Source organism: Mercenaria mercenaria, chromosome 4 (genome assembly GCF_021730395.1).
Source record: "Mercenaria mercenaria strain notata chromosome 4, MADL_Memer_1, whole genome shotgun sequence".
NCBI lineage: Eukaryota > Metazoa > Mollusca > Bivalvia > Venerida > Veneridae > Mercenaria > Mercenaria mercenaria.
Window position 1 is genome coordinate 34,189,168 of NC_069364.1, and position 21,878 is coordinate 34,211,045.

The window sequence follows — 21,878 nt, forward strand, 5'->3', positions numbered from 1 at the left end:
CGCTGTAAAGCCGTTGGAACAACGTCGGGATAGCGACGTCGGACTTTGGTCGGTGTAAAGTCGTTGGAACAACGTCTGATTCTGGTCACCGACGTCGCGACCCCAAAACAACTATAAAAAGACGTCTTTGCGACGTCGTGTGTTTGCTGGGAGACAGTGCGGCAGACCGTTTTTCCAAGTTGGATAATGGGCATATCTTGTCACAGGAGACAGTGCGCCTTATCGTTTTTCCATGTTGGATAGTGGGCATATAGTGTCACAGCAGACTGTGTCCGAAAGTGTTTCCATGTTAGATAGTGGGCACATCTTGTCACAAGAGTCTTGGCGCCTTACCGTATTTCCATGTTAAATAATGTGTATATGTTGTCACAGGAGACTGTGCCCGAAAGATGTTCTATGTTGGATAGTGGGCACATCTTCTCACAGGAGACAGTGCGCCTCACCGTTTTTCCATGTTGGACAGCGGGCATATCTTGTCACAGGAGACAGTGCGCCCGAGTGCGCCCGAGTGCGCCCGACCGTTTTTCCATATTAGATAGTGCGCACTGCCATTTTTTCGATGTTGGATAGTGGGCATATCTTGTCACAGGAGACAGTGCGCCCGACCGTTTTTCCATGCTGGATAGTGGGCATATCTTGTCACAGGACTGTGCGCCTTATCGTTTATCCATGTTGGATAGTTGGCATATCGTGTAACAGGAGACTGTGTCCGAAAGTTTTTCCATCGCGGATAGTGGGTACATGTTGTCACAGGAGTCTTGGCGCCTTACCGTATTTCCATGTTAAAAAATGGGTATATCTTGTCACACGAGACTGTGCAACCGACCGTTTTTCTATGCGTCTTAATGTCTTTCCATGTTGGATAGTGGGCACATCTTGTCACAGGACACAGGGCGCCTCACCATATTTCCATGTTAGATAGTGGGTATATCTTGTCATAAGAGACAGTGCCCGAATGTTTTTCCATGTTGGATAATGAGCACATCTTTTCACAGAAGACAGTGCGCCTGACCATTTTTACATGTTGGATAGTGGGCATATCTTGTCACAGGAGACAGTGCGCCCGACCGTTTTTCCGTTTTAGATACTAAGCATATCTTGTTACAGGAGACAGTGCGTCCGACCGTTTTTCCATGTTGGATAGTGGGCATATCACAGGACACAGTGCGCCTTACCGTTTTTCCATGTTTTATAGTGGAAATGCCTTGTCACAGGAGAAAGTGCGCCGGCCGATTTTCAATGTTGGATAGTGGGCATATCTTGTTGGATAATAAGCACATCTTCAGGAGACAGTGTGCTTTAACGTTTATCCTTGTGGGATAGTGGGCATATCTTATCACAGGAGACAGTGCGCCCGACCGTTTTTCCATGTTCGATAGTGGGCATATCTTCTCGCAGGAGACTGTGCCCGAACGTTTTTCCATGTTGGATAGTGCGCACATCTTTTCACAGGAGACAGTGCGTCCAACCGATTTTCCATGTTTGATAGTGGAAATATCTTGTCACAGGAGAGAGTACATCTGACCGTTTTTACATGCTGGATAGTGGGCATATCATGTCACAGGAGACAGTACGCCCGACCGTTTATTGATGTTGGATAGTGAAAAGGGGCACATCTTGTCACAAGAGACAGTGCTCTTTACCGTTTTTCCATGTTGGATAGTTGGCATACCATGTCACAAGAGATTGTATCCGAAAATTTTCCATGTTGGATAGTGGGCACATCTTATCACAGAAGAATGTGTATCCGACCGTTTTTCAATGTTGAGTAGTGGGCATATCTTGTCACAGGATACAATGCGCTTGAGCCCGCCCGCTTAGCTCAGTAGGTAGAGCGTTGGTCTACGGATCACGGGGTCGTGAGTTCGATCCTCGGGCGGGGCGAATGTTCTCCGTGACTATTTGATAAACGACATTGTGTCTGAAATCATTAGTCCTCCACCTCTGATTCATGTGGGGAAGTTGGCAGTTACTTGCGGAGAACGCGGAGAACAGGTTTGTACTGGTACAGAATCCAGGAACACTGGTTAGGTTAACTGCCCGCCGTTACATGACTGAAATACTGCTGAAAACGGCGTTAAACCCAAAACAAACAAACAAACAATGCGCTTGACCGTTTTTTTTATGTTGGGTAATGGGCACATCTTACAGAAGACTGTGCCCGAAAGATGTTCTATGTTGGATAGTGGGCACATCTTCTCACAAGAGACAGTGCGCCTCACCATTTGTCCATGTTAGATAGTGGGCATATTTCTTCACAGGAGAGTTTTCATCCGACCGTTTTTCCATGTTGGATAGTGGGCATATCTTGTCACAGGAGACAATGCACCTGACCGTTTTCCACGTTTGATAGTTGGCATATCTTCCCACAGGAGACTGTGCCCGAACGTTTTTCCATGTTAGATAGTGGGCATATCTTGTCAGAGGAGACAGTGCCTCCGACCGTTTTTCCATGTTAGAAAATGGGCATATCATAGGAGGCAGTGCGCCCTACCGTTTTTGTTTCATGTTTCATAGAGGGCATATCTTGTCACAAGAGACTGTGCGCCCGACCGATTTCCATGTGCGCCCGACCGTCATAAGAGAAAGTGCGCCTTACCATTTTTCCATGTTGGATAGTGGGCACATCCTGACACAGGAAACGGTGTGCCTTACCGTTTTTTCATGTTGAATAGTGGGCATATCTTGTCACAGGAGACTGTGCACCCGACCATTTTTCCATGTTGGCTAGTGTTACAAGAGCCGTGACAGGTGACAGTGCACCCGACCGTTTTTCCATGTTGGATAGTGTCACATGAGACAATGCGCCTTACCGTTTTTCCGTGTTGGATAGTGGGCGCATCTTCTCACAGGAGACAATTTTTCCATCTTGGATAGTAGGCACTGTGGGGGTTGCGGGTAAACTCTGTATTAAATGAAACGATCTCACGTCTGGTTCATACAAATCTATTCATTGAATATCATACGTTACAATCAATACATCGGAAGTGACGTCTAATGTCAGGCATAAGTTGGCGTCAAAATAACGTCAATTTAATTTCGCGCTATTTCCGACATTCTTGGGTTCGCGAAAAGTGAAGTACTGAAAGTTTCGTTACTTAAATATACTAAAACAATTATAAAACACGTATCAATATATAACGTTCGTTTCCTGATTAAGAATTTCTGGTCATTGTCTCTAAATCACATATTTTATGAAATTGAAGTACACTTATAAATTAAAACAGTTTTTCATCGATCTTGTATTTTCTACTTAATTAGAGTATCTCGTTTTCATTGATCTCCAAAGAGTAGAGTCTCACGATTGGTCGGGTAGTATGCCCATTTCTGGTACGGATTGTTGCTACCCTTATCAGTCCGTCTCGTCCGGGTACAAGTTCCTCCACCACGGCCAGTTTCCAAGACAACCAAGGACTGCCATCGTGCACCTGCACGACATCCCCAACACGTATCGCCTGCTCGTTGCGACCGCTTTGTGTATGACATTCATGTAGTGGTGTAAAGTAATCTGTCTTCAATCTCGACCACCAACGGTTAATCAGCTCACGCTGAACTCGAACTCGTTTCGTTACTGTTTGTTGATTGCAGATTATGGTGCTATGATCTGTCGCATCTGGTATCGCTGTAATTCTCCGTCCAGTTAATAAGTGTGATGGGTAATCGGCTCTGTATCTGTGTTGTCTGATGTGACGTATATGAGAGGTCTATCGTTGAGGATATCTTCTACCTCGGTAAGTTTCGTCTGTAACGCTTGAAAGGTAACGAAAGATCGGCTTAGCACTTTCTTTAGAGATGTCCAACCATTCTCCCCCACCATCCTCCAAACCATGGTGCTCGTGTTGGAATAAATTTCAACTCGGTTCCGGTTCTGTTTAGCTGGTCTCTCAAGGTTTGGACTGGAATATGGTCTTCAATGCTGCGTTGAATGTTGCAGCGTTGTCTGATATGATCACTCTAGGTAGTGAACGTCTGCTGACAAAGCGTCTGAATGCTTGTATAAATGAATTTTCAGTGAGGTCATGCACAAGTTCAAGATGAACAGCTCCGGTACCTTCGCATGTACACAAACAAAAGCCTTCGACACTTTTCCGGTTTCTGACTTCACATACAGCACACCACTGAAGTCGACCCCTGTGATAGTAAATGGTGGCGAACTTTCTACTCTGTGGTGGGCCTGGAGCCGTGTAAGGTGGTGTGTTGATCTTCAGGCATGTTATACATCTCTGTAGTAGAGATTTGACACATTGTCGTATTGCCGGTATCCAATAACGTTGTCATAAGTGGAAAATAGTTGCACTGATACCTGAATGCAGCTGCTTCTGGTGTGCATCAAGTAAGATAAGTCGCGTAAGTGGGTATTTCGCTGGTAATAAAATGGGAAATAGGATATATTCATCTAGGGGCGCGTTGTGTATACGACCTCCATATCTGATGTAGCCTTCTATGTCCATGTAAAGTCGTAATTGTCGTACCAGCGGTAGTTGTGTTTTTCCAGATTGAAGGTTCTCAATAACTTCATTTTAGACTGTAGACTGACATTGTCGAATCAAGATCATTTCTGAGCTCAGTAACAGTGATAGCGTCAACCATTCTATCTTGATGTTGTGTTCTACAGTTGTCAATAAACCTCCGGACGTAGGCCGTAACTAGAAGTAGCTTCTGAAGATTGTTGAATCTGGTCTATCTGGAGTCCGGGGTGTTGATTGTCACGAATTATGGGTAACCTGGTCATTTTCGGATTGCAATGCACAGTGGTGTCTTGAACTTTACATTTAATTTTTGGCCACTTTGTCTCGTCGGTTAACCACGGTGGACCTGTAAACCACAGTTTGTTGTCTTGATATTGGCTTGTCGATATTCCACAGGTAAATAGACCTGCGGGAGTGTTCTGTTTGGGACAATATCGCCAACTTCCGGTTCCGGTCTGATTTCTGATTTCTTCAAATCGTCTCCGTATAAATCGGTTGGGTTTCTCCGGTTTAATCAGCCAGTGTAAAACTATCTGACCAGTAATCTATCTTTTCTATGCCTAGTGCTTTTCGTAGATGTTGGGAATTTCGAGCTCCTAACAAAGCCGCCATAAGTTCAAGTTTTAGACCGTAGAACTGAGTACTTGCATCTTGATTGTCGTCTCTTTGGGTAAAGTAATATCTCTCGAATCGGGTTTTCATCGCTGTGTTAAAGTCTGCTGCTATCTATCTGTAACCATTTCAGTTGGTAGGATCTTGGTAGCATCGTGTCTCAATCGAACTTGTCCTTCCAATTATCTTGAAGTAGTATCTTGGCTTTCACTGTGATTGGGGTTAGAAAACCAAGTGGGTCGTAAATCCGGGATGTAGTCTGCAGTATGTATCTCTTGGCCGTAATTGTTGTCTCTATTGGTCTTTCTGGGTATGTCATGACATCTGTCTCTGGTTTCCAGCGCGTTCCTAATAGTTTGTTTACTTCATCTTTGTTAAGAATGTTGAGTCGTCTCACTGTATCTCTCAGTGTGTGGCTGTTAGAGTTTCATGACCAAAGTGTGAATCCTGCTTCTGACATGAGAACACGTGATTGATTGGCTGTTAGAGTTCCATGACCTAAGTGTGAATCCTGCTTCTGACATGAGATCACGTGATTGATGGAAGTATCTGATGACATCTGTTTCTTGGTCAAGGCTGGATAAGAAGTTGTCTACATATAAGTCGCTCTGTAGTCTGTCACTGACCCGTGTATTTGCGTTTCTCTGTAGGTGTTTCAGGAGTGTTGAGTTCAAAATGAATAGAGAACATACTGCGCCAAAAAGTACGGATTTAAAACGATATGTCTTCAGTGTACTGTCTGGATTGGTCGCATCTAAAAGCCAAAGAAATTCTTCACTTCTCGGTCATTTTCGAGTTACCCAACGTGAAGAAAAGCCACTACGGCGTACTGTTTGAGTATGAGTCTGACTAGTTTATGGCTGTAAGATCGTTGAGTTCTGGAGGTGTCGACTGCAAACAATCGTTCAAACTCGGATGATACCGTGACATGCGGTAACTACAGTCGTAGACAATGCGTATAGGTGTTGTAGATGATTCTTTCTTCACAGCGTGATGCGGGATGAAGTGGACAATGTTGCGGGGTTGGTCTGTATCTGTAACTTCTTCTATGAAGCCTTTGCTTTCTTGATCCTTGATGATATTTCCATAATGTTTCAGTGTCACAGTGTCTTGACGTAATCTATTGATCAATGTCTCAGTTCGGCGTTTCACGATGTCGTAATTAGTGGGAAAGGCGGGGTGGTCTAATTTCCAGTGAAAATATGCTACATACTTGTCTCCACTAAACGTCTTGATACTCTGTCATGTAGCTTCTCTCTGGGATTTCATCTTCGCTCTGTTGAATACCAAGACTCACAAGTTTCCAAAATGTCTCTAGGTCAATATCTTGGGGTAACTGTTAAACTAGTCGTGGCTGTACCAGGACCTCAGATTATAAGATTCTTTCACTGGTTGTAGGTGCAGATTGGAATTTCCGGTCTCAAGGGTAACTGTTTAGGCGGTAACGAGGCTCCAGCCGAGTTACCGCCTAAACAGTTACCCGAGAGCCGGATATTCCCATCTGCAACTAAAACTAGTGAAAGAATCTTTTTCTTGCATACCAATTTTAAAAAATAATAATGATAATAAAATTAATCGAACGGCTTTCTTTTTAGAACTATTTCTTATAGCAGCGTATTTAAACAAAGCGCGGGAAACCAACGTCCGTAAACAGGAAATACGTCATGGCGTTTCAAAGACAAATAACAATGTTTAGTTCCGCTTTTGTTTTATCAGTTGTAGCATAACGTTATGAATTTTTGACAAAATAACGTATTTTGAATCGAGAAATATACTATCAGGAAAAAAGGGGAACTGTCAAGGTATTGGATTTTTATTCCGTTTTTTTTTTAAATAAAATATAAATTACTACATAAATCTTCTGCATATATGTAGTTCGTAATACGTCATTTATAGCACGAGAGTCATCTTACACCCCGGGGTGTAAGATGGATTTTTCCAGCACCGGTAAAAATACCGGAAATCCCCGTCTGGTATGCAAGAAGAATTCATCTCCAACGATTCGACATAGTAATCTGCACCAATGAGAAGTTGAACCTTGAACGTTGTGTCGTCTGTCACCGGATGTGCTAATTTGAGACCTTTCAAGTGCTGTAAGTGGGAAACATTTTTGTTGTATTTCTGAAACGGCACTGCTATCGTACGTACTATCAGCACGTTAATCAATATTTTTTTTCTTTTGAGGACGCAGTCAGATACACTGTGGCTGTGTCTAGGTAGCGCATTTCCTTCTTCGAATTTCCAAAACTCGCCAAGTGTAAAGTATCAGTTCCCATGGAAGCAAGTCTAAGCTTGTCTGCAAGCTCTTTCGTGATAAATTATCTTTGAGATGAGATCCCTCGTCGAAAAGGATGTTTGTACCTGCTGAAATGATACCGCAAGTTACGGGAGATATCGCTGTCTTCAGTAGCACGTGTGGAGTTTGTTGCCGCATGTCGTCTGCTCAAACGTGATATGATCGTAAGTATGTGTCGCTGCAGTCTGATGTTGTAGCTGTTCGTCACTGAATAAAGATACTGAAGTCGTCTGTATTGGCGGTTGATGTAAGTTCTGACATTATACTGCTATGGTGTCTTTTCTGACAGTTTCTGCATCTTTTCTGAGACTTATAGTTAGATACTTGGTGTGTTCCCCAACAGTCAAAACATAGACGTTTCTTCTACACCACTGCGATTCAGGATTCATAGTGCGCCATAACGTTACAATCATTAGCAAAGTGCGTATTGCTTGAACAAAATGCACATACAGTAGCGTAAAACGCTGTTGTTGTTGTTGTTGTTTTGTACGCTGATGTAGATGCACGTGTTTCTTATCCCTGTCCTGTCGTGCAAGTGGTCTTGATCCTGAACCAGTTAACAATGACATCGTGGCTGGTGATTCATGCATGTACATGTTACTGTTGACCTGACCTGCTTCTAATACGTTGATTTCTTCGTAGATCGCGCGGCGCATCTCATGTAATTCTAGATTTCTGCCTTTATGTTCACGTGCCAAGTTCTTGCGTATTTCTGTCGGAAGTTTGTCAAATATCACAGGAACTAAGAACGTCCCAAATGATTCTTCATGATGATCATGTGACTCAAGTCCCCGGATATATATTTCTAGCTTGTCGTAGTAACTTCTCATGCTTGGAAGTGTGTTGCTAGGCGACGGAAGCTGTAGCAGAGACTGTATGTAAGCATCTTATGTTTCTTCGTATTGTTCCTGTAATAATTCAACTGCATTACTGTAGTTAGCGTTTGTTAGGGCAAATTCATCTATTTTCCGTGCTGCTTCTTCTTCCAGTTGTGAACGTGAATAATTGAATTTTTGCACATCCGTTGAATTCTGGTTTGAATGTACTGCTGAACTGAATGAATCCCAAAACGCTTGCCATTCTAGGAGGTTACCGTTGAAGGTAGGTAATGAGAACTTTGAAAGGCGGGAATATTGCGTCGAACTCGCACTATTTCTATCCTCTACAATTATCGTCTGCTATTCGCTAGGCGTTGCTGAATTATTTCTCTGACTCTGATTTTGTGAAGAGGTTTTCACGACTCTCACTGATTTCTTGGAATTCACGAAGTTTGATCTGTATCGCTAATGAATATTCTTCACTGTTAATGATTTCTTCTTCAATCTCGTTGATTTCTGTCTGTTCAAGTATTTTCTCATTCAATGATACAAGATTCTCGAATTTGCCAGTCACAGATTCTAAAATATCACGAATTTCCGAAATCGCTGAACTATCCTTTGCATTTTCGATTTTCAGGAGCTGAGATACTATAACTTTGCGTTGTCCCTCTCGGATCGATCGTAGTTTGTCTATTTTCGTTGTTTCTTTGGTCATGGCAACAAATGTGGGGGTTGCGGGTAAACTTTCTATCAAATGAAACGAACTCACGTCTGGTTTATACAAATCTATTCACTGAACTTCAACGTTACAAACAACTTACAACGGAAGTGACGTCTAACGTCACGAATAAGTTGGCGTCAAAATAACGTGAATGTAATTTCGTGGTTTTTCCGACAGGCAGATCTTATCAGGATACAGTGTGTCCGACCGTTTTTCCATGTTGGATAGTGGGCATATCTTGTAACAGGAGACTGTGCTCAAAAGTTTTTCCGTGTTGTGGAGTCAGGACATCTTGTCACAGGAGACTATGTACCCGACACTTTTTCCATGTTGGATAGTGGGCATATCTTGTCACAGGAGACAGTACGCCTGACCGTTATTCCATGCTAGACAGTGAAATACAGTGGGCACATCTTGTCACAGGAGACAGTGCGCACGACCGTCTTTTTCCATGTTGGGCAGAGAAAAAAAGGGCAATCTTGTCACAGGAGACAGTGTATCTGACCTTTTTCCATTTTGGATATTGAAAAAGGGCACATCTTGTCACAGGAGACAGTGCCCCCGACCATTCTTTCATGTTGGATAGTGAAAATGGGAACATTCTGCCAAAGGAGACAGTGCGTCCGACAGTTTTCCATACTAGTATTAGGTAGAGACAAAATGGCACATCTTGTCACAGGCGAAATTGCGCCTGATCGTTTTACCCTGTTGGATAGTGGGCACATCTTGTCACAGAAGACAGTGCGCACGACCGTTTTTTTCATGTTGGGTAGAGATATTAAGGAAAATCTTGTCACAGGAGATAGTGCGCCAAACAGTTTTTCCATGTTGGATAGTGGGCACATCTTGTCACAGGAGGCAGTGCGCCCGATCGTTTTTTGTGTTGGATAGTTGGCACATCTTGTCACAGGAGAGAGTTCGTCCGACCGTTTTACCCTGTTGGATAGTGGGCAAAGTCACCTTTGACATCTGACTGCAGCTTCTGTTGCTTCGGTTACTGCATTTTCAATTATACTTTGTGCAGTTACTTATAATAAAAGTCAAATATTTCATTTACGTTTAAATTCCTACTTATTTTAACGTTTCTGCAAATGTCAGCCATCTTAGCCACCATCTTGTATTTCTCCATGGTTATGAAAATATGGAGCTATAGTTTCAAGACTGAAAACACATAAATGTTGTACATTACAATGAGCATTGATGTTGATTTTCTCGTAAAGTGTTAATTTTATATCCAGCGTTAATAGTCGAATAACCAAAAAATATCAGTTAATTTGACCATTTGACCTTAAGTGTGACCTTGACCTTGAGGCTGTAGATATCTGTAAACACATTTTCTGAGGACTTGTACACTGTAACTGCATCTTAAGTTGTTTTCAATACCATATTTTGATTTATTGCAAAATGCTGCTGACATTACCGTATTTTGTCCATTTTCTTTAATTTCACGGCCATCTTGGTCGCCATCTTGGATTTCTCCTATTTGCAAGCGAGGACAGATGGCCAAACTCACTTTTCATAAGTAGTGGACATTCCCCTATAACATGGTGTAGAAATATTTTTTATAACATGCCGGAAACTTTTTTTCAAAATTTTGGATCTTGGCTCCCAGACTATAACATCTTATCACAGGAGACAGTTCATCCGACCGTTTTTACATCTTGGATAGTTGGCACATCTTGTCATAGGAGACAGTGCGCTCGACCGTTTTTCCTTGTTGGATAGTAGGCACATCTTGTCACAGGAGACCGTATGCCTGATCGTTATTCCATGTTGAATTGTAAAATAGGGCACAGCTTTTCACAGGAAACCTAGCGCCCGACCGTTTTTCCATGTTGGATAGTGGACGCATCTTGCTACAGGAGACTGTGCACCCGACGGACTTTCCATATTGGATAGTGGGTACATCTTGTCACTTGAGACAGTGCGCCCGGCCGTCTTGCCATGTTGGGTAGTGAAAAGGGGAACATTTTGTCACAGGAGACAGTAGCCCCGACCGTGGTTCCATGTTTAATAGTGAAATAGGGTACATATTGTCACAAGAGACAGCGCACCTGACCGTTGTTCCATGTTGGATAGTAAAAAAGGGCGCATCTTGTCACAGAAGACAGTGCGCCCGGCCGTTTTTCCATGTTGGATAGTAAAATAGGGCACATCTTGTCTAAGGATACAATGCGCCCGACCGTTTTTCCATGTTGTGTAGAGAAAAAAGGCACATCTTGTCACAGGAGACAGTGCGCCAAACAAGTTTTCCATGTTGGATAGTGGGCACATTTTGTCACAGGAGACAGTGCGCCAAACAAGTTTTCCATGTTGAATAGTGGGCACATCTTGTCACAGGAGACAGTGCACCAGACCGTTTTTTTTTATGTTAGATAGTGGGCACATTTTGCCACAGAAGACAGTGCGTCCGAGCGTTTTACCCTGTTGGATAGCTGGCACATCTTGTCACAGGAGACTCTGCGCCCGACCGTTTTTCAATGTTGGATAGTTGGCACATCTTGTATCTGGAGACTGCGTCCGACTATTTTTCCATTTTGGGTTGTGGGGACATCTTGTCATAAGAAACTGTGCGTCCGAGCGTTTTTCCATGTTGGATAGTTGGCAAATCTTGTCACAGGAGACTGTGCGCCCGACCGTTTTCCATGTTGTATAGTTGGCACATCTTGTCACATGAGACAGTGCGCCCGACCGTTTTTCCATGTTGGATAGTGACATAAAGCACATCTTGTAGCAGAAGATAGAGCCTCCGACCGTGTATCCATGTTGGATATTGAAATAGGGCACATCTTGTCACTGGATACAGTGCTCTAGACTGTTTTTTCATGTTGGATAGTGAAAAAGGGCACATCTTGTCACTGGAGAAAGTGAACCCGACCTTTATCCTTGTTGGATAGTGAAAAGGGCACATCTTGTCACTGGAGACAATGTGCCGACCGTTTTCCATGTTGGATAGTTAAATAGGGCACTTCTTGTCACTGCAGACAGTGCGCCCGACCGTTTTTTCATGATCGATAGTAAAATAGGGCACATCTTGTGACAGGACACAGTGCGCCCGACCGTTTTTCTTGTTGGATAGTGGGCATATCTTGTCACAGAAGACTGTGTCCGAAAGTTTTTCCTTGTTGGATAGTGGGCACATCTTGTCACATGAGACAGTGCGCCTTACCGTTGTTACATGGTAAAAAGTGGGCATATCTTGTCACAGGAGATTGTGCGCCCGAAAGTTTTTCTATGTTGGATAGTGTAACAAGATCTGTCACAGGAGACAGGTGCGCCTGACCTTATTTTTCAAAATGAAAAAGTGGAAAACCAGTTGGACAGTGGGCACATGTTGTCACAGGAGACTGTGCACCCGACCGTTTTTCCATGTTGAATAATCAGCATATTAATTTCATTGTCCTTGTGTAATATTTACATGTACAATATTTAAGTTTAACTATGAACATGTAGTACTATATGTCTTTATGTTATGTTATGTTTTACTGCAATAGATAATTCACAGGAACCTGAAATTCTACCCATAAGCCAACACAAGTCTATATTTTTAAAAAGACCCCCTCTATATAAAAAACACCAAGAATGCATCCACACCCCTCCCACCACATGAAAACAGGTAAATTTCTAAAAACAGAAGTGCGAGTGTGATAGGGTTGTGTAATCATCTAAGGACAACTAAACTAGACCCGGAACTGTGCTTACTTGTCGCTGTCACTGTATTGACTAACACAAAATCAACAGTTTTAACACGTCGAAACCATTGCGTGACGTCACATATTTTGCCTCGGAGATAATAAATAAATAATTTCAAGAGTCAGATAAAAATATCTCTATAAGTTATTTTATATTATTAATATTTCTTTCAATAAATATTACATCTTTGAATTCATTTATCAATTAAATAAAAAAAAATATTTAGCGAAATCATGTTGGATAAACCCAAAGATGGGAAATAACTCGAGCGTTCCGAAAAGCAGGAAAGTAACTCGACCATTGACGCAAGCTGGGAGTAACTGATATTTTGTTATCATGGCCAGACAGCTATGTCTAGCGATACGGTATGCCTTTTCTTATATTAAATGTGTTGGAAATGACAATCCTGCTGTGACAAAATACATGGTTACGCGTTCAAAACATTGTACTTTATCCCGTATACGGTTCTTACCGGATACAAGCATTTACAGAACAACTTTATTAACTCCGCAGAAGTAATCTACATTAACATGTGACGTCACGCAATGGCTCAGACGATGAACGAAATGTGGCAGATCAGTACCAAATCAATTGTAAGCCTCCGCTGGTCTAGTCACAAGTAGTCCATATATAAATAGTACCGATCTTTCTCCCTTTCCTCGCGCCCTTTTTCAGTAGCATCGTGTTTTCTTTTACTCCAACGCGTTTCAGTATGTATCACTCAACATTCTATCGGAATCGGCTATTCCTATCGCATGCTATGTAAAAATGGCGGCGTAAGAATCTAATGTTTTGAAAATAGAAATTGAAAGAAGCGAAAAGGAGTAAATTCAGCGGGTTGTATTTAACGAACTGTAATTTTCTTATATAAAAGTTAACACCCACTTTTCCTTTTGTTTTTCTAAAGTAGCGATATAGTTATGTATGGGAATATAAGTCTGATATGTTAGAAAATGTCGAAAAAACGTTTTAAAGTGAGTGGATTTTATATAAAATAAAGAACAGCCGGATTTAGTGGTGTTCAGCCTTGAAACTGTTGATTTTGTGTTAGTCTGTATGGTAACAGCGACAAGTAAGCACGGTTTCGTGTATATTTTAGTTGCCCTTAGATAATTACACCGCCAATCACACAAGCACTTCTGTTTTTCGAATGTTTCTTGTTTACATGTGGTAGGTGGGATGTGAATGCGTTGCATTCTTGGTGTTTTTTATATAGAGGGTGGTCTTTTTTAATATAGACTTGTGCTGGCTTATGGACAGAATTTCAGGTTCCTATGGATAATTTTAGTAGTGAAAATTAGTAAATGAATTAAAAAAAAAACAGAAATATTTTTATTCGAACATGTAATTTAAAATAACAATTTGTTTATTTAATCTGACAAATTAATGACATTAAACACAGAAATAGATCGAAACACATGTCTATCTAATTCAGAGACCTATAACGATACCCGTTATTATATGTATCTGATTAAATACTGTCGTAATATACAATGATATAAAATGTATAAATTGTTGATAACAATATTGACGGGAAGTTGTATAACTCGATAAAAAGCTATTTACACTAGTTCGGTATCTTGTATCCGTATCAATAATAAATCTACAGACTCGTCCAACTGTTATACCGGTGTAAAACAATGCTGTAATTTGTCTCCGACGCTCTTTTCTATTTTCGCCAATGACATTGTGAAAGAGGTCAACGACCTTGACCTTGGAATACCAGCTGTCTATGTTGATGTATGTCGACGATATCGTTTTAATAGCTAATAGCGAAGAGAAACTACAGTCTATGCTAAATACCGTTCAATGCTGATGCAGGCGTTAAAGAGTGTTGATCAATGCAAACAAATCTAAATGTATGCACTTCCGGCCTCGTAGTACACAAAGAACTGACTTTCAATTCAAAACTGGCGAAACTGTTTTAGATAGAGTGGACAAGTACAAATATTTAGGTGTTCTATTTCACGTGAATAATGACTTTGCATACGACTGAGAGCTTTGGGCAAGGGAGCAGGTGGTGCACTAGACAGCATTATAAAATAAAATACTTTGGTTTTAAATCATAGGAGAAACTCTATAGATCGTGCGTCGTTCCCATTCTTGACTACTGTTCTTCGATCTGGGGCTTTAAAAATTATGAACAGATTGACAACGTTCAAAACAGAGCGATGCGCTATTTTCTAGGGGTACATCGTTTCACTCCTGTTTTACCTATGGTTGGAGACACTGATTGGTTACCCAGTCAGTACATAAGGTAGGGGTCTATCATTCGTATGTGGAATCGACTGTTACTAATGGATGATAGCAGAATTACAAAGCGGGTGTTTAATATAGACTACGTAAAGTGTTAAAATAACTGGTCGTCAGACATTAAAAGCACGATGATAATGCTAGGGGTAGAGCATTATTTCAATCACAGAACTGTTACTGACTTTCCAATGGCGAATATATTAATTAACGAACATTGTGCAAGACTTTGGTCGCAAGATATTCAGCGTGTGCCTAAACTAAGAACATATAGAATTTTTAAGAGCCATTTTGGTACTAAAAATCTTAAGAAAAAATGAGCGTTTTGTTCTAAATCAGTTTCGTACTGGTATATTACCGCTTAGAATTGAAACAGGAAGGTATGTTGGTGAACCGGTTGACCAAAGGATTTGCAAATTCTGTTTATTTGGGCATGTAGAAAGTGAATTGCACTTCCTGTTTGACTGTGACTTTTATAGGTTGTCAGGTTTGTCAGCTGTCAAAAGATTGGAGTACGTTATGAATACTCATATCAGAAAATTAGCAAATTTCTTGTCCGGGCTTACTTGATTCAACAGAAAACAATGTACCTTTAAAGAATTGTAGCCACAGGATCTCTATACTGGTACGGTTGAAACTCGAGAGCTTGTCTATCTCTCTTTGAACAGATAACATAATGACAGTAACTTTATTTCACGAATGATCGCGCAGAGTTATCGACTTTCAACTGTATCTATAATTAAAGAACAGCTTTTTTCTGTTATAGAATATGCACTGTTTTTATCAATAACATTATATATGCATATAGTCGCTCACAAAACGTAGTATGATACATGTGACATATAGGCCAATCGGGCCGGGTGCGTCTTTACAAGTTGTAAATAATTTTATTTAAATGTATTCTGTATATATGCACATGTCACTATAATAAATAATTTACTTACTTACTTACTTACTTACTTACTTACTTACTTACTTACTTATACAATTATACATGTACCAGTTTATCAGGTGTCATCAGTACACGTGTACTAAGACGGGCAATTTTTTTCAAATTAGTAAAATCAGTGATATTCAAACACTTAGAGAAGCAAGAAGACATAAGAATAACTTAAAAATAAACCCATAGTTTACTTCAATAACTTAATAAATGTTGTGATTTGGGTATAAATATGAGAATATATCATTTAAAAAGACCATGTAAAGCTTAAAATCTGTTATTTCCTACAGAAGTCAATGGGACTCGGGATCAAAACTAGTTACTTCTTTCAAACGCTTAGGGAAGCAAGAAGATCATATTTTATTTTATTAAAAAAATTTGAAAGAATGTGCAAATATAGCAGTTTACTTCAATCACTTAATAAATATTGTCAGATAATACTTTTGATGTCATTTTATGTGTTAAAGATACTTTCAATAGGCGTAAATTGACCGATAACGGGTAATCGGTACACTCGATGAAGACAATTTCGCCAGTAAGCCAGCAAATTGGCTTAGATTTCTGGGTATGTCTAACATATAAAACATCGCTAAAAGTCTATGTTGGAATTAGTTTAAGATTTTGACAACATTTTTGTGTAAACTGAATTTAAAAAAAAAATTGTGTATTAAATATGTGAATTTCACGTTGAAGAAAGAACAGTCAGGATTAAATTATCAACATTGATTTTCTAGAGAAAATTCTCCAAAGAATGTCAGTATGTTCTATGTCGCATGGTAATTTCAAATATTTGAAATATTTACACCGAAGTTTCAAATGAACTGGTGTACGAGTTAAAAATAAAGAAAAAAACCCAACACTTTTAAAATATTCAAAACCGTTTGCAGGTCGTCGGCGGAAAACCTCCACAGCTCGGTATCTATCAGCACTTGCCGTTGCCGACATCATTGTGTTATTGACGACAGCACTGGAGTTCTGGCTGAGCTACGTCGTGTATCTTGATATAAAGGTGACAGGGACGTTCACGTGCAAATTCTTCTACTTTATGGCGTTCTTCGCACCCTCTCTCTCGGCGTGGATTCTAGCAGCTGTAACTATCGAGAGAGCGCTAAGTGTGTGGATTCCTCATAAAATAAATGTAGCGTGCCAACCTGTAACTGCGGTGGTTGTATCAGGTAATTTATGAAAATTCATATATTTTTTTCTCGGTAAAGGTCATGCTCAAAGCAAATCTATGGATACCTCTAGTTTCTCGCTGGTATTTTTAACTTCGAATATTGCTATACAAATTAAATATAGCTTTTAAAGTACAATATATTCAATTTCTTTCCTATCTGAATAATTGTCCCCCGCCTTTTTCGAAGAAAAAAAAGGGGACATAGAAATAGGCTACGTCCTTCCATCCGTTCTTCCGTCCGTCACAATTCGTTTCCGGTCCATAACTCTGCCATCCATGAAGGGATTTTGAAATAACTTGGCATAAATGTTCCCCATAATGAGATGACGTGTCATGCGCAAAACCCAGATCAGACCCCTAGCTCCAAGGTCAAGCTCAAAGGTTAAACAGGGTCTGTTTCGTGTCCGGTCCATAACTCTGTCATTCATCAAGGGATTTTAAAATTACTTGGCACTAATGTTCCATATAATGAGACGACGTGTCATGTGCAAGACCCAGACCCCCAAGGCCAATGTCACTCTAAGAGGTTAAAGGTTAACATAGTCAGTTTCCTTTCCCGTTCATAACTCTGCCAATCATCAATGGATTTTAAAATTAATTTGCGCATATGTTCTCCATAATGAGTTGATGTGTTATGTGCAAGTTCAAGACCTTTAGCTCCAAGGTCAAGGTCAAACTTAAAATCAAACGTTAACATTGTCTGTGTCTTGTCCAGTCCATAACTCTGCCATTCATCAAGGGATTTTAAAATTACTCGGCACAAATGTTTCCCATATTGAGTTGATGTATCATGTGCAATACCAGATCCCTAGCTCCAAGGTCAAGGTCACCTTTGGACAATATTCACTATCACAAGCGTTATGTCTTGCGCAAATGTCAAGTTCACGGGCACCAGTGTATTCTTTTTTTTTGTCCCTTTTATATGATAAAGTACAATACATGTGTTTTTATATCTGTTCTCCATTAATTTAAAATTGAAATGATGTTTTAAGTAAAATGATTGCTACTGATAGATATTAAAAGATATTCTAACACGATCCACAGCATTTGCTATATTAACATACAGCGAAATCGCCTATGTATGAATCTACGATAAAATATAGCTGTTCTATTCCACCCTACGGTTGTACATATATAACATGACTGTGATATTCTACTCTGCTTCCGTTATATGCCGACTAAATACTCAACTTATTCAGTGCTAAGTAGTAGTAATAAAAAGTACATCAAATTTTCTTAAACAAACAATTTCTAACTGCTGAATTTATTTGTTTATATTTTTACCATAAGAAAATGTTTCAGCCCGGTAAGTTTCAACTTCTAGATCTGGTCGTGTTCGTAGTTTGCAATTCCTGTGTTGCAGGCACCACAAATGTCATCTAGATTCTACTTTGACAGTAAATAAATAATAATTCATGTTCCAGTCTTCCAGACTCACGTGTTTACGTGTTTATAATATGCCCGCAATGTTCTGGCGGATGTTCGGCATCACGGGGGACTTTAGACAGAAGGCCATTCCCGACAGGCGGGAATTAGACAAACATTTGATGTACCAACAAGGCTCTAGGGTGGGATTTAGACAAAAAAGGTTGTCTCTAGGGTGGGGATTTAGACAACAATTTTTTTTGAAATGTCAAATTCCCCTGGGTCAGCCCGCCGCTCCCCTGGGCGGGCAAAATATTGACAGGTGCATAATATGCCGCAATGTTCTGGCGTGTATGTTTCAGTGTCATCATGTAGGGGACGTGTACTATTTTTAGAAACTGCATAGATAAACTTTTAATGAAGTATTTAGATACTTCTGATTTCTATATCCGACCTTAGATGTTATTTGAAATAACATTTTCCAATGGAAATCTTCTAGGAAATGCGTAGGGTTACTGAACATAACTATGTAAAACGTCTACTGACTGGATAAAAATACTTACATACATTTTTAATGAACGCCGTCACGACTATAACTGATTATACATGTACGTATATATGTAAACAAGCGTTTATTGATACCTTTTAAAGTAAAGCTTTCAACAATGAAAGTGTATTATAAACAGAAGTATTATACATTGATATGAATGCAATCAATGGTTTAATTTACCTCAAATACTTACACGAAGTAATTTGACAGCTCGTTTGCAGAACACTTGTTTTGTTTGCAAATGACGTTGCATAATAAAGGGGAAAGCACTACGTAGAAGTTATCAAAAGCTGTTTTGTTAAAGATGAACAATTTTAAGGAACGATCTTATTAGTGTATCAGGGACATTTTGTCACAATTCTATAAGATCTATCAATGATAAGGTATTCCAGCCCATGGTTAAATCACAAGTTGGGTCAGGCAGAGTTCATCTTAGATATGAGGCACATTAAATTTGTATTTGTTTCTCATTCATGTATACTCATAGACTGGCATTTAAACAGAAAATAAATCTACCAAAAACCCGCAACCATCAGACATTTCAACGCTTTGAATATAATAACATATGCCAGCCGAATGACTTATCTAAAACTTATCTTAACTAAAATGCAAAGAATTCGCGTGATTAGAATCGAAATAATAAATATGTTCCAAAAATTTTATCAGTTAATAAAATATGGGCAGTTGTTCGGATACGAATATTATATCACTCGTGCTACGCACTCGTGATTTAATTATTACGTATCCGAACTCCTGCCCATATTTTATTAACTGATAAAATTTTTGGAACATATTTATTATTTCGATTCTAATCACGCGAATTCTTTGCATTTTAGTTAAGATAAGTTTTAGACATTATTATTATTTCTTAATTAACAAACTCAGGCACAAGTTATAACTTAATGGTACATATAGGTAACTGCAGCATTACTACGGTTGCAATAGACGGATTTACAACGCTGTTGGTTGTCCTGATGTTTTACCGGATGTTTTGATTTGAATGCGCATGCGCTCTCTACGTGCGGAAAAAAGACCGCTCAACTGTAAGTAAACCTACATAAAATCATCAAATTACAAATTGTTTTGCCTCAATATGAAGATTTTGATAACACAACTCATTGTACAGAATGTTTTGATTGAAGATAGATATGTTATTAATCATATCTTATCCGACAAGCCGGCATTATTCTTATTTTAAGCATATCCAAGTTTAGATCCACTCACAAAACAAATATAAAACTTGTTCCTTACATTTGAAAATGTCATATTTTCTTTCATTTTATCTGTTAAAGCGATTAACCCACACATTGTGATTTGTGATTTTTTTTTTAATAAATATCACCGAAAGGCAAAATGCCGCCATGGTTTTATATATTTACATGAAATTTAATGGTTGATAAGTTTCTTGTTTCCAGAATTACGCAAACACATTCGAGTGTTCAAAGTTTTTCTCCTGCACTTTTATAAACCGTTGCAACGCTTTATAAATGTAAACACTAAAAAATATAGAACGAGAAGCAAAAGCATTTAGACACTATCATCACGTGGGCAGCGAACTAAAACTGCACATGGCAAAATGTGGCGTAATATTAGGCATAATATATAGGGGCATAATGTATATATATCTTAGATATTGATATTTATAGTGGAAGGAAAAAGATTGTAAAGCACTAACTTACACATTTATAGCCTATAATCAGGCATAGATATGTTCAAAACTATTTCTGACTGTCCTCATTATATATTAGGCCCGTTATTACCCTTTTTAGGTCAATTTCTTTCTTTCATGCATAAATTAATTTCCATCAATTCGATAAAGGGAAGGTCAATATTTTTCTTATATTTATATAAATTCTTCCCCTTTATTTTTTCAGTAATAATTATATTATGAAAGAATACAAGGACATTACCTGGGACTATTTGAAATAATTGAATTTGTTAGCAACGAATATATACAGATTATGCGTTAATATGGAAATTCCAAGTCTCTTTGTGTTCTTTTCGACTATATGTAGCTAGAAACATTGTAACATTGTTTAAAGCTAAATAAAAATTATTGTATTGTATTGTACTTTCGAGGATGTCACCTAATTAGACCGAATTATAAAAGTTAACGAAGCGTATAAGATGTCTTTGATGTGACTTACTGGCTAATGTCCTTCGGTCATCAATGCCATAATTAATATTCTAATATGCTTTTCTCTGTTAAAACACTCGTACGCTAGAATGACGTCACGTTAACGTGCGGTGACGTCAATGTTTTTGTTGCGACCAAGAAAGAGCTACTGTATTTTATCTACGGTTTTAGATTAAGGGCATATTAGAAAAGAAATAATTTATAATAGCAAAACCGTGTTTTAACACTATTTATACACTCGGGCTGAAATACGTCGTACAAATAATTTCTGGCTGCACCCTCATGAAATAATTGAGCCCGAGGTATAACCGCCCATCGTGCATAAATGGTGCATAAATAGTGTTAAAATACTCCTTTTGCTATAAATTATTTCTTAAGTTTCAAGTTTTATCAAGTTTCCAGTTTTATTGATAAAGACATGGCCCTTTAAGGCCATCTGACAACAACAACATAAACAGTAACAAAATAATGAAGATGGCAAAAACGGCAATGATCACATGATATTCAAGTGTGACAGCATGAAATATTATTAGCTATTGCATGTTTTCAGTTAAGGTTTGGACAATAGAATGATGTATAACCAGCAATTTTCGCAATGAGAACAAAATACCAAAGGTCGAATATATCTTCACTGAAATTAGTAAATTAGTCAAAACGTGCAATAAAAGGAAAGAAAATTTGCCTGCTCCACATATGTGGGACCAAAATAACCCCACTCGCGAACACCACATCCCACATCCCCACTCGTAGCTAAGCCACTTGTGAAAATACCGCACCTGGTGCTCGCTCGCGAAAGACACCCCAGTCACACACCGAAACAAACAAATTTCCTCTTTTATATAAGAAAGTA

At 39.3% G+C, this 21,878-nt stretch overlaps 2 protein-coding genes across 2 annotated transcripts in view; one reads left to right on the forward strand and one right to left on the reverse strand.

The window, feature by feature from the left end:
• The window catches only part of LOC123551431 (uncharacterized), a 111,809-nt gene extending 92,620 nt beyond the window's left edge, over positions 1 to 19,189 (reverse strand). Inside the window, exon 1 of the mRNA XM_053540915.1 lies at positions 19,085 to 19,189. The gene's annotated coding sequence lies outside the window, so the exon portion shown is untranslated. The remainder of the gene's footprint in view (positions 1 to 19,084) is intronic.
• Positions 1 to 21,878, forward strand: part of LOC123551430 (galanin receptor type 2-like) — a 61,679-nt gene that overhangs the window by 14,831 nt on the left and 24,970 nt on the right. Inside the window, exon 2 of the mRNA XM_045340363.2 lies at positions 16,687 to 16,974. Within this exon, the coding sequence (XP_045196298.1) occupies positions 16,687 to 16,974 (288 nt within the window). The remainder of the gene's footprint in view (positions 1 to 16,686; positions 16,975 to 21,878) is intronic.